The sequence below is a fragment of the Anomaloglossus baeobatrachus genome, chromosome 5 (genome assembly GCF_048569485.1).
Source record: "Anomaloglossus baeobatrachus isolate aAnoBae1 chromosome 5, aAnoBae1.hap1, whole genome shotgun sequence".
Taxonomy (NCBI): Eukaryota; Metazoa; Chordata; class Amphibia; order Anura; family Aromobatidae; genus Anomaloglossus; species Anomaloglossus baeobatrachus.
In genome coordinates, this window is record NC_134357.1 from 64,059,616 (window position 1) to 64,073,311 (window position 13,696).

At 52.0% G+C, this 13,696-nt stretch overlaps 1 protein-coding gene across 1 annotated transcript in view; it reads left to right on the plus strand.

The window, feature by feature from the left end:
• The first annotated feature begins 12,578 nt into the window (after positions 1 to 12,578).
• LOC142312626 (uncharacterized) overlaps positions 12,579 to 13,696 on the plus strand; it is a 53,685-nt gene continuing 52,567 nt past the window's right edge. Inside the window, exon 1 of the mRNA XM_075351622.1 lies at positions 12,579 to 12,684. Coding sequence (XP_075207737.1) covers positions 12,579 to 12,684 — 106 coding nt within the window. The remainder of the gene's footprint in view (positions 12,685 to 13,696) is intronic.

A 13,696-nucleotide genomic window follows, 5' to 3' on the forward strand; every position in this document is an offset into this window, starting at 1 on the left:
AGAGTGCGAGTGTGGCACCCCAGGGTTCAGTTGCCACAAATATACCTGTACCTGGGCAGGGAAGGATCTCCACATCAGGTAATCCCACATACAACATTTCCACTCCAAGCCTGGAGGGGGAGCTCTACAAGTCGAGTTCAGGTGAGGTCCCCTTTAAAGCCAGGTTTGGAGGCGGAGTCAGAGGGACAGTTGACAGTTGGAGAAAAGGAGTCTGTGCGAGCAGAGAGTGAGGGGAGACATCAAAATGGAGAGGGCAGTGCTTAGCCCGCACAAGTAACTGTGTGACCGCCTGAGGGATCAAGAGTGAGGCAAAAGAGGAGTGACCGGGGAGGTGGAGCCAGACCGGTTCATCCCCAAGGAACAGCGCTGATTATCGGACACCGGCGTCCGAGATTGTGAGGGATCTAATCTGCCCAGCAATAAAGACCGGGGGCCAGGGAGACTGCAGATCTCCTGGCCGCAGCAGCACCTGAAGGCAAAGCCGCTGAACAGAGCTTAGGGATCGCAGTGAGTACAGCAGTGCCCCTTAGAGAAGCTCCCGCCGCCTGCCATACAGGTGAAGACAGTGAGAGAGGGACAAGGTATAGCTACAGGCAGCCTAGTACCAAGGAGAAACATAGCACAGCAAGGAGGCCACACAACTGACCTGGTGCAGAGATCCTGAACTGTTCCCAGATCACCAAAAACTGTAACATCAGAAACTGAACCCCTTTTTAACACCTGCAAGTAAAATCTGGTCAGAGTTAATGAATTGGTGTGATGCACTTTATTTCTTCATCTGAGGAGCCATAGGCTGCTGCACTAAAGTGACAGTTGAAAAGGCTGTGAAGAAAAACCGCCATATCTGTGTACTACTAAAACTGCCCTGGGGACCCCGCTTCACCTACGGGAAGCGTAAACAACTGCCTAACCTTCATCCCAGAGGTCTGACCTGCAGCCCCAGTAACCATACTGGAACCGTAGGTAGCGTCACGAAATACTTTTATTTATTTATTTTTTTTTTATTTTTTTTTTTCTTTATTATTTTTTTTTATTTATTTTATTTTTTTTTTTTTTTTTTTATTATTTATTGACTTTCAGCGACCACCAGGGCCACGTAACCGGGCACAGGCCCCCGTGACATAATCCCATTAACCAACACCCGGAACCGAGTACCCCACGGCCCTGGGGCGGGTCACGAGCAGTGAGCCAGCGTCTAGCAAAGCAGGAAGCTGAGCTGTCAGCCGCTCTGCACGTGTGACCGGCGTCTGCTGTGAAGGAGGGAGGGGCCGCGGGGGATCAGCGCTGTGACAGGTACGGGGGTTACCGGGGGACACCGGGCGGGAATAGGGGGTGACCTGGCAGGGCTGGGGAGCAGTTTTCTGTCGCATGTGTTATGGCACATGCAACAGAAACAGAGGAGTAGGGCGGCCGGTGCGCTGCTGTGCGCGCGGCCGTCTTGGATTTTCGGGAGGGGGTTGGGGGTCGGGGCGGGCACTTTGGCGACTCCGGCTTTCCTGAACTTAGCCAGGAAGTGAGGTCAACAGGAAACCTCTTGACCTCACTTCCAGGTAAAAATGCCTGCGTTCTGTATGCCGATAAAGCATGCGGACCGCAACAAAAATGCAGCGAACTGCGGTGTAGCTGCGTTCTGACCCAGATCATTGATTTCAATGGGTGGAGAACGCAGCTACAACGCACAAAAGAAGTGACATGCTGCTTCTTTTTCCGCACCGATTTTGGGCATCCAAAACGCAGCGTTTAGAAACGCAGTGTGTGCATTTGTGTCGCCCTGGGCAAGCCAGGGGACACAGGTCACAACACCACCACACCCCACACTCCAGGTAGGCACACCAATGCTAACCAGAAATCCTTGTTGCCTTCCTCCAGGAGTCTGTTGATGCACACCAGGGGGTGGGCCAGGCGGTTGGCTCCGCCCACCGAGGAGCTCACAACTCTGGAGGCGGGAAAACCAGGCAGAACAGTTAGGGGAGTGAAGGAGTAAACAACTAAGTGAAAGTAGCGAAAGGGAGTAAAGTGACAGAAGGAAAGAAAGCCTGAAGGGTCCAGCTCTGTGTAGGGCCAGAACAGCAAGGTCAGCGACGGCGGTGACTGTCTGGAGGGGGACCGTTTGGAAGTTCCTGGAAGGACCCCGTTGGCTGTGTGCCCGGTGGTCTGGAGCAGTGTTCCGAAGGACAGTCAGCACCAGGGCAGGGGCCTCTCGGACCCCGGCAAGGCTAGGAGTCGCCAAATTTGCCGAATCCGTCAGTGAAGGGGACGTAGATCCCCCAACAGTCAAGTCCCGATTGACGGCAACAGCCCAACCAGTACGGGGGAGACACCGCCACCGCCAGGGCACCAGTTTCCCCAGGGCCAGCGCCTGCGGGCAAAGTGTAGAGCTCCTCCGGCCCAGATTGCAGTCGGGGAGCGGGTAACCGGAGGGAATCCACCGCTACCATCAGTCAACATAGGTGCAAGGAAGAGGGACATCACCGTCACCTACCGGGAGTGCAGGTGCAGCCGTCTGTGGGATCGTCCTACCAGCCGTTGGTTTACCATACAAACTGTGTCCGTGTCTCAGGCTGAGTGAGTACCACAGTGCCGCAAGGCACAGCGCTGCCCCCGCGTCCCTGCGCCCACCAGGCCCCGCACCTCCTTCTCCACCACCGGGCCCCGGGATCACCAACCCCTACCCACGGAGGGGCAACACAACACCTGGCTGTTCCGCATCACCATCCCCGGGACCCCCGAATTGAGCAGCGGTGGTGAAATCACCACAACCGTGGGTGGCGTCACGAACTATCACAAATCCCCTACACCCAACCACAAACAACCCCCCTTTCACTCACGGGCGAGGAGTGTCGCTCGAGGAACCCCGGGATCCGGCCCACCGCTCGAGCCACCACTGAGCAGCTGCCGGACCCGAGCAGAAGGGGTGAGCGTAGTGTCCTGACACCCTCCTCCCCGCCCGCGACAACTTGGCGTCACGAACAGGATCTTACCGCTCTGCCGTCTGGTAGAGGTGCGCCTTGTTACCGCCGGAGGTATCCGGCAGAAAAATTTCAGAAGCCGCCATCTTTGGCGCGAAAAGTTCCCGCTCGAGCGTCTTCTCGAGCAGTAGAGGCGCGAAGGCCAAAACCCCGCCCCGAGAGAGGAGGAGCAGGAAAGAGCTAAGGGGGACGCGATGGCGGCTGGACGCATGTAAGTGTGGCGTCGCAACAAACACACTGGGACTCCCCCGGTCCATCGACCCTAACGGAAAATGTCCGCTCCACCTAGTCCTGCAGAGACTACCGAGCCGGTGTCCGGAACAGCGGCATGGCTGAGGGCCCGGGCGGCGGGGATCTGCCGTCACTATCGGAGTCAGATCGACGGGCTGATGGAGCAGTGGGCCGCGGAGGTGGAAGCGCTAGTTGCTGTGGCGCGAGTGTATGGAGTGGAGGCCGTGATGGAGGAGCTGGAGAATGGCCCACGCCCCTGTGTCCCCGAGGGACCGGTCGCTGCGGCTGAGGGACCCGGTCTGCCCCTGGCTCCTGTGTTACCTCCGTCCTACGCACTCGCGTGCTGCACCGCACCTGGCCCATCGGGTGTGCCTCCCTTTGTGACTGCGGCGGGGGCAGAAGATAGCGACCCCGGGCCTGACACTGAGCCGGTGTCGGAAGAAGAGGAGGAGGTCGTTGCCCTGCCTGGCATGGAGGCCACTTATGTTCCCCGAACCGGGGGCAACGGGTATCGGGCCGCTCTTCCACACCGTGCTTGCTATGCACTGGAGGAGCTAGTAGCCGTGTCCTTCCGCCCCGAGCCGGGTGAGGAGGACGAGGACACCCAGTAGGGCAGCGGATGCCCGTTGCACCGTCCCCGTTGGGACCACCATTTTGTTTAAAAGTTTGAAATGATAAGAAGAAAATGATTATACTGAGTTGTTTCACCTGATTTGCTTTGTGATTGAACCGGCAGGAGCCGGCACCGTTGTCCCCGTGGGGACCGTTTAAAATGCATGGGAACTATCCATGGACAAGCCCGTGAACTTGCAGGGCACCACAAACGTTAAGTGGCTTGTAAATATGTTGGTTACCGTTACCGTTTCCGCAATACCGTCTCCGGAGAGGCAGGTTGGAGGGAGGGCCCTGAGCAGAGCAGGCTGGGGCCCAGCCACCAAAGGAACCGGTGGCTACCCTCTGGAGGGAAGGACAGATCCCGCTCGGGTAACTTGTGCTGGACTGTGGGTCAAGGGGTGCTGCCTGGGCTTTAGGGGCAGCATCAGGGCCAGGTTGCTTGGGTGGGAGAGAGCGGAAACCGTAACCGTAAACCGTTGCAACGTTTAAGTAAATGTGCCTCCCGTTTTGGGAAGAATTTTGATTAAAAATGTATTTATGTTTTGCTTAACCCTGTTATCCCCTTTTTACAGAAAAATAAAACCGGTGTAGGACGGCAGCCCGCGGACGGTCTGCATTTTGCTAAGGGGGAATGTGTCGCCCTGGGCAAGCCAGGGGACACAGGTCACAACACCACCACACCCCACACTCCAGGTAGGCACACCAATGCTAACCAGAAATCCTTGTTGCCTTCCTCCAGGAGTCTGTTGATGCACACCAGGGGGTGGGCCAGGCGGTTGGCTCCGCCCACCGAGGAGCTCACAACTCTGGAGGCGGGAAAACCAGGCAGAACAGTTAGGGGAGTGAAGGAGTAAACAACTAAGTGAAAGTAGCGAAAGGGAGTAAAGTGACAGAAGGAAAGAAAGCCTGAAGGGTCCAGCTCTGTGTAGGGCCAGAACAGCAAGGTCAGCGACGGCGGTGACTGTCTGGAGGGGGACCGTTTGGAAGTTCCTGGAAGGACCCCGTTGGCTGTGTGCCCGGTGGTCTGGAGCAGTGTTCCGAAGGACAGTCAGCACCAGGGCAGGGGCCTCTCGGACCCCGGCAAGGCTAGGAGTCGCCAAATTTGCCGAATCCGTCAGTGAAGGGGACGTAGATCCCCCAACAGTCAAGTCCCGATTGACGGCAACAGCCCAACCAGTACGGGGGAGACACCGCCACCGCCAGGGCACCAGTTTCCCCAGGGCCAGCGCCTGCGGGCAAAGTGTAGAGCTCCTCCGGCCCAGATTGCAGTCGGGGAGCGGGTAACCGGAGGGAATCCACCGCTACCATCAGTCAACATAGGTGCAAGGAAGAGGGACATCACCGTCACCTACCGGGAGTGCAGGTGCAGCCGTCTGTGGGACCGTCCTACCAGCCGTTGGTTTACCGTACAAACAGTGTCCGTGTCTCAGGCTGAGTGAGTACCACAGTGCCGCAAGGCACAGCGCTGCCCCCGCGTCCCTGCGCCCACCAGGCCCCGCACCTCCTTCTCCACCACCGGGCCCCGGGATCACCAACCCCTACCCACGGAGGGGCAACACAACACCTGGCTGCTCCGCATCACCATCCCCGGGACCCCCGAATTGAGCAGCGGTGGTGAAATCACCACCACCGTGGGTGGCGTCACGAACTATAACAAATCCCCTACACCCAACCACAAACAACCCCCCTTTCACTCACGGGCGAGGAGTGTCGCTCGAGGAACCCCGGGATCCGGCCCACCGCTCGAGCCACCACTGAGCAGCTGCCGGACCCGAGCAGAAGGGGTGAGCGTAGTGTCCTGACACCCTCCTCCCCGCCCGCGACACATTGATTTTTCGGCTTTCCCATAGACTTTGCTGGGGAAGCTGAACGCATGCAATTTGGCACTGAAACGCTGCGGTTCTAAACGCAGCGTTTCCGCGGGAAAAAACGCAACGTGTGCACATAGCCTTAAGTGGGCCCATTGACTATTCCTAAAATTCTATCTATTTTCTAGTTATATCTATAACTAGGAATTTAGCACTAGTTAGAAACCATATTATATTTAACGCAATTGTTGTATTGTGTGTATGTGGTTTGTCTCTCACTTTCCTTTACACCTCATTTGGTGGTGGATACTTTGCTAAGTAGTTATAGGGAGAGTAAGCGTCAGCCACCTGGAATGGAGGATGCCAAAAAATTATCTGTGTCTTAGCATCATTAAGCCTACTTCAAAACTATTGATATCTCATTAATTCCTCACTACGTCGATCCTATACCTACTTAGAACTCACCGACACAATTCTTGGTCTATGTTCTATGTTGTTTGAAAGGACGCTCTATGTGTCTATTTTAATTAGATAAATAATAAAAGGTTTTTTTAGAGGTAATTATATACATATGGTGGTTTCTCTAGTAATATACCTCTGGTGATTTCAGCTGTGGTTTAATTATGTTCATCATTAAAAGCAAATTATCTAATTGTTCAGAGATACCTTAAAAGTAAAAATTAAATAATTTTGCAATTAGTTTTAATAAAAAATCCCTTACCGGGGCGGAGCTAGACATGGCTGAGTGAGGACGTGCTTTTCTGGAGCTCCTCTATACAATCCCCCATAAAGCCGGCTTTTACATGAAAAATGGGCAAATCTACTGCCAAAAAGAGTAAGCCCAACACCCCAAGTCGGCCCCCTGCACTCCAGCACAATATTGGGGCTTATTTCACCCCCTCCAGGAAGTCTGGGGCACCTCCACAGCCGGAGCATGAACTGCGGCCTGCAGAGCCTGAACCGGTCCCTGCTCCTGTCCTGGTGCCCGAGAGTACGGGAATGCTGGAGACCCAGAGGAGGGATGACGCAGCAGAGACCCCCCAGGGATGTAAATAGTCCCACCGAGGGACCCACAGTGGCGGTGCACACAGTCAAGAACCCCGCGGCGGGAGGAGCGGTGAGTCTGCCCGCGCCATTCCAAGATGGCACCCGCCTACCTGCGACGCGGCCTGGAGGATCGGTGTTGGAGGACGGGACACCCGCGACCGCGACCTTGCCTGCCCCACACCCCAACGCGTTGCCGATGGGACCGGGGAGTGCACACAACTTACAGTCACAGTTGCTGGCGCCAGCGGAGTCTGGAAAGCTGCGCCGCACGAGCGTGGAGTGCACACGTGCCCGGGCCCAGGTGACGACTCACCGCTGCAGCCCTGGGCACTGAAGAATCAGACGCCGCGCAGTGCGGCTGAAGTCCAGGAGCTGCCAGCCTCTCACACAGGGGCGCCTGATTCCAGCGAGGAGGCAGGAGCAGACACCCCTGAAAGACTGCCTGGCCCACAATTACAGGTACAGGGGTGGAGGGGAGACATGCTGAAAGGGGTCCATACCAGGAGTGATGGCAATGGCACGAACCACACTCCTTCACCAGGGGCCACGCGAACACCAGGGGGACCTGGGGACGGAGGAGGACCGCATGAGTCTATGGTGGCGACTGCTGAATTCTGGGGGATACCTCAAAAGGAGGTGCCCCCCACCTCTCCAGACAGTTGGTGCACGGGATCCTCCTGGGCCGAGAGCCAGATTGCCACAGACGGGGTTCTGGATGGGGGCACTTTGATACCAATGAACAAAGGGCCTATGGCACTGGGAGCTCCCCCACGCCGTCTTGTAGCCGGGCCACCGCTATGGGAGGGCATGAACAACCCCCAAAATACACAGAAAATGATATATGGCCCAGCTATACAGGACTCTTTTTATGCATACCCCAATATGTCTCATACTGCCGCCTCGACGAGTGAAGATCGCCCGGCATCCTTGGCAGATCTGCGAGCACTGTTACAAGCAATCCCCACCAAAAACGACATTGCAGCACTGGCTAATCAAGTGGTGGCAGAATGTAAACAGGAATTTATCCAACTGCGGTCTGATCTCTCTTCACTTACTCATAGGGTTGATACCCTTACCGAGCAGCAATCAACTTCTCAAGTCTCTATTCAATCCATCCAAGAGACAGTGATGAATCAATCTAAGCAATTATTTGCCCTTCAACAACACGTAGATGATCAAGAAAACAGAAATAGAAGGAACAATCTACGTATTAGAGGTCTTCCTGAATCAATTGCGGCCCCTGATATTCCTACTGTCCTCCGTTCCATTTTTAACAAACTGTTAAAGAAGCCACCAGGAACCCCTCTAGAGCTTGACAGAGCCCATAGGGCCCTACACCCCCCCGGATCCAGAGGACCCCCGCCCAAGGGATGTTGTGTGCAGGGTGCATTTCTTTGCGGCAAAGGAGGCCATTTTACAAGCAGCCAGGAAGAAACCGAACCTAACATACAACGGCTATGCCATCCGCATCATGCCAGACCTCTCAAGACACACCCTAGCCCAACGTGCTACCCTCAAGCCCCTCCTGGATGTCTTAAAAGAAAAGGGACTACCGTTCCGGTGGGGATTCCCATTCTCATTATCGGTACAGAAGGACTCTCCTGCGCTCCCCAGAGGATGTCCCGGCGTTCACCAAGAACTTGGGCCTGCCCGCAATTCCCATCGCGGCCTGGCCACTTACTCTACTCCAGCCCTGGGTCCCCAGGGAAAGACCCGCCTATACCAGACCAACTCCACCTTCTGGGTCCAACAGGGGGCTACCTCCGAGAGGAGAACAGGGCCGTGGGGCGAGTCGCCCTCGTTACCCGACATAGAGAGGCTCAGAGGCTGCGTACACCTCTATGACCTATCTTATCTACAGATATTCAAAGCAAAATGACTTTTACTTGTTGCTTTAAAGTTTATCCACTGCCCATATTATATCAGCATTTAATTCTTTTGCCGGTATTTATGGTTATCTCTAATGTTTTTAGTATATCCAGAGCTCTACTTGGTTATGTCTGACATCCTTTTTCCCCAAATAGGTCGGGATCCCCTGTCCTGCCTAGACAAGGCGGATATGTTTCCTAGGAACGTTTGTTCGGACTTAGGTTACTGTGCAAGGTCTTTTTACCGGATGCTCTTTTTGTTTTCTTCCCCGCTATACTCTACCCATATAAAATCTCTTCCTCTCCCTTTCTTTGGCGGCCGGGCTGATCGTGTTCGATCCCCTTTCTCATATATCTCTAATGTCTCACTCTCTTATAGATGGCGGACCTAACTATCGCTTCTTTCAATGCCAGGGGCCTCAATGTTCCGGAGAAACGATCGCAGATATTGTACCACCTTCATAAACGGGAGGTGAGCATGGTGTGTTTTCAGGAGAACCATTTCAAACAAGGACACGGCCCCATTCTTAAAAATAAGTATTATCAGACATGGGTATCCTCAGACAACCCGGATTCCCGCTCTAAGGGTGTGGCGATAGCTATCCATAAATCCCTCCCACATCAAATCCTAAAGTGCACGACAGATAGTCTTGGAAGATATATTATCCTCTCACTGAGGGTGGGGGACCAAACACTCACAATCATTAATGCATACGCTCCAAATCAAAAACAGGACAGCTTTGTTACACGTCTGGTGGACGTTGCAATCCCCCTGATACAAGGTACAGTTATTTTATGTGGCGACCTCAATGTCACCCTTGACCCCACTTTGGATAACTCCAAGGGGAAATCTAACATTGCTTACACCACCATTAAACGGATCAAAAAAGCTCTATTGCGCATTCAACTGTTCGACACCTGGAGACTGAAACATCCGTCCGACAGAGACTATAGTTTCTATTCCCATACCCAAGACTCATATAGTCGCATAGACTACATATTATTACAGCACAATGCTCTCCCTTGGATTCAGCACACTAGGATGGATAGCATATTGTGGTCAGACCATGCACCGGTCTATTGTACAATTGAGATTCCCTCCCTCCAGGCCCCCAGAGGGTCGTGGCGGCTGAACGAGTCGTTGCTGCTGGATGAGCTCTGTGTTACAGATGTTCAGTCCTCTATCACAAGGTTTGTAGAGGACCACTCAATAGATGACACAGCCCCCACTTATAAGTGGGAAGCATTGAAATGTGTCATACGAGGTATTTTTATTAAACATGGGTCCCGAATCAAAAAAGAACGGGCCCAAGATATGGTAAAAGCTCTCCGCAGGGTTTCTGAACGGGAGCTCATCCACAAGCGAGCCTTATTAGCCGCAAATTTACAGGCTCTTCTTCAGGCCAGGATAGAGGTTAAAAAACTATTGGATTCCTCATATAAGCGCCTATTACAGGTAGGAAAGGGGAGATTTTATGAGTTTGGGGACAAGCCAGGCAGGCTGTTGGCTAATGCGCTGGGAGAAATGAGAGCCCACACCCTTATACCTTGCATCAAGAACTCACACGACAAATTGCTCTATGCCACCCCTGACATATCTAATACTTTTCATGATTTCTATTCCAAGTTATATAATTTACCTGTCGAGCCCCCTGAGCCGAGGGACGGATGCCCCTCAATGCCCTCACCTTTTCGGCGTCTTAGTAGCTCCATAATCGAGGATCTGGAAAGGCCATTCTTACTGAATGATTTGTTGACGGTGATCCGCGACACACCGGGTAACAAGAGTCCTGGACCCGACGGATTCCCTGCCAAATTTTACAAGGCCTTTGCGGAGCAGGTAGCTCCCTTAATGCTTCTTTCCTTCAATTCAATTTCGGACTCTGTCCCTTTCCCGCCTCATTCCACCACTGCCCATATTTTCCTGATCCGTAAAGCGGGAAAAGACCCCACGGCATGTAGCAGTTTCAGACCGATATCACTCCTCAATGTTGATTTAAAAATCTACGCCAAGCTTTTGGCAAATAGATTGAGCCCTCTGCTTCCTGACCTGATTCATTTAGATCAGGTCGGGTTTGTACCGGGTAGGGAGGCGAGGGACAATACCATAAAGACCCTAGACCTAATCCAACACGCACACACTAAAAAACTTTCTCTGATGTTGCTATCTTTGGATGCCGAGAAGGCTTTCGACAGAGTCTCATGGCAGTCACTCTCACAGACACTGGAGCATATAGGCCTGGGACCCGTTTTCTCATCCAAGATTATGGCCTTATATCATTCCCCGACTGCATATCTTAAGATCAATGGCACTCTGTCGAAACCCTTCTCCATCCGGAACGGGACCCAGCAAGATTGTCCCTTCTCACCTTTACTTTATGTTCTAGTAATGGAGCATCTGTTATCGGCCATCAGGAATAACCCGGACATACAGGGTATTAAGATTGCCAACCAGGAGCATAAATGGTGCCGCGTTTGCCGATGATCTCCTTATTTATCTTTGTAACCCTCTTACATCCCTCCCGTCTCTACTACTGGAGCTAAACCGCTTCAGCAAATGGTCCAACTTCAAAATCAATTTTGATAAATCGGAAGCCCTAAATGTCTCTCTGCCCCTAACAGTGGTAAATGCTCTTAAACATAATTTTCCCTTCCGATTGCCACCCCACGGCAGTATTGGATATTTGGGCATAAAGATCCCTGCCGACCCGACCAGGCTTTTTCAATTAAATTATCAAACTTTTCTGTCAAGGCTCGAGGGAGATTTGGCCTCATGGCAAAAAGGTACTTTGTCGTGGTTTGGCAGGATCAGCGCTCTCAGGATGACGGCCTTGCCACGACTGTTGTACTTAATACAGACGGTTCCGGTCTACATCCCGGCAGCATACTGGGCCAAGACACAACGCTTATTCAATCAATTTGTTTGGTCCAAGAAGCGGGCTCGCTTGAGATGCAGTGTCTTAACTAGGACCAAGAACGCAGGAGGAGCGGGTTTGCCTGATTGTAGGCGATACTACATGGCAGCCGCTTACGCCAGGGTTCTGGACCTTCTGCACTGCTCGGGGTCTAAGCTCTGGGTTGGTCTGGCGCAAGATTTGTGCCCTTTATCAATTCCGACCCTGCCGTGGACCTGGCCTCTGCTCACCAAACATAAAATTGAGATGTCCTACAGCACCAAACAAACATTGAAAACGATACACTCAATGTCATCACGCAACCTTATGATCCAGCTTAGAGGACCCCTTATACCACTGACTGACAATCCAGAGTTCCTGCCGGGAGCATCATCCAATAATTTTCTGGGCAGCATGAAACTAAACCCCCTGAGATTAAACCAGATGGCCCCGGGGGGTTCCCTCCTTCCGCTCCGGGAGATTGTAGAGAATCGCAACTTCAAACTGCAGTTCCATTTTGAATATGCCCAACTCAAACACTTCATAACCTCCCAAGACACTGTCATGGCCCACTATCCGCCCCAAACACCTTTTGAAAACCTTTGTAGTGGGTCTTCTTATACGCGCCATGCAATATCAAGGGTGTACAAGTTTATGACAAGCGCGGCGGAGACGTCCCCCCCTCGCTTCTGTGCGGCTTGGGAAGCAGAGCTCAATCAGACGTTCCCTAGGAGTCAATGGGAGCGCTGTTTCCGTCTAACCCATAGGTCAGTGGTAGCCACCAGGATGCAAGAAACCAGCTATAAAATACTTTCTAGGTGGTACAGGGTCCCGAAATCTCTTCATTCGTGGTGTTCCGAAGTCCCTGATACGTGCTGGCACTGTGGAGTGCAGGGAGGCACCATGTCACACATCTGGTGGTACTGCCTGAGCTTGTCGGTGTTTTGGAATAAAGTACTAGCAGCCATCCAAGAGGTCACCGGGACTGTAGTCCCAAGCCGCCCAGAAGCAGTCTTACTATATATGTTTGACATATCCCAAAAGGTCTATAAAAAATCCATTTTAGGTCACCTTCTCCAGGCTGCCAAGACAGTGATTCCACGTCATTGGAAGGACCCTATCCCACCGACGCTGGATGAGTGGGTAATGGAGGTGAATGTGATTCACCGAATGGAAATCGTGATGGCCCAATCACGTGGGCAAACAGTGGAGACGGCCACCAAATGGTTTCAGTGGGAATCATTCCTCTCGGGTAAAAAATTTCTGGAATTAATCTAACTCCCGGAAGACAGGTACCCTGGCCCCATTATTCTTCAGATAATATACCACCCTTTTGATAAGTCTTGGTCCAATAGACGAGGCATCAGTCCCGGTGGCAGCGTCCTACTTCCTATCCTTTCACTTCTTTCTCTGACCCGCTTTTTCCTCTTTACATCTCATAACTGTCTCTTTTCTTTAGCTTTCTCCTTTGTTTTACTATTTTATAGGGTTTTAAACGATTATTCATGTATTATTGTAATCTTCGATATTTCATTATGAAACCCATGATATTTTGAAGACTTTCGATGAGTGCTATTCGTTACAGCACGGCTCTGTGTTTTTCTCATGTATGTTTTTGAAAAATTTAATAAAACTTTAAATTGGAAAAAAAAATCCCTTACCGCTTTGTATTTACAGCTCCTATGTGTACCTAGTGGTCTCTTTGGCAATAGACTACAAGCAAACCATGTATAGTCTAGTCCGACCATCATATTGCCAGGCTTCCACCCCTCTGGCTTCCCTACCCCACCCGACTACTTGCTTACCTACAAAATTCAACCTTGTGAGAATTGAAAGGATAAGGACTGTAGTCGTAAAACGCTTTTCAAAATAAGACCAGTTACACGCATCCAACATTCACGATTTGAGTATGGATTACGATACCAGGACCAGCCATGGGTGCCCACACCCAAACTGAATAGCCTCATATATTTATAAGCAATGGTGGACACAGAAAAGGGCTCCTGTGCAAGAAAAATATATTGTCCATTTGCAGCCAAAATATCTCATCATAATGCACAATTCCACAGGCTTTGGAGGTAGGTGTGGACCCCTTTACGGTACCTCCTGGGCCTCTGCACAGGTTGCACGAATGATAAATCCATCCCTGCTTATTAGACCTCCTGCTAGTCTGCACATCAGGGCCCGTACTCAGACTGTGAATTTTGAACAAATGAAAACTGCCTTACTTAATTTTTATTTTAGTAAATATATTAGAATAATAA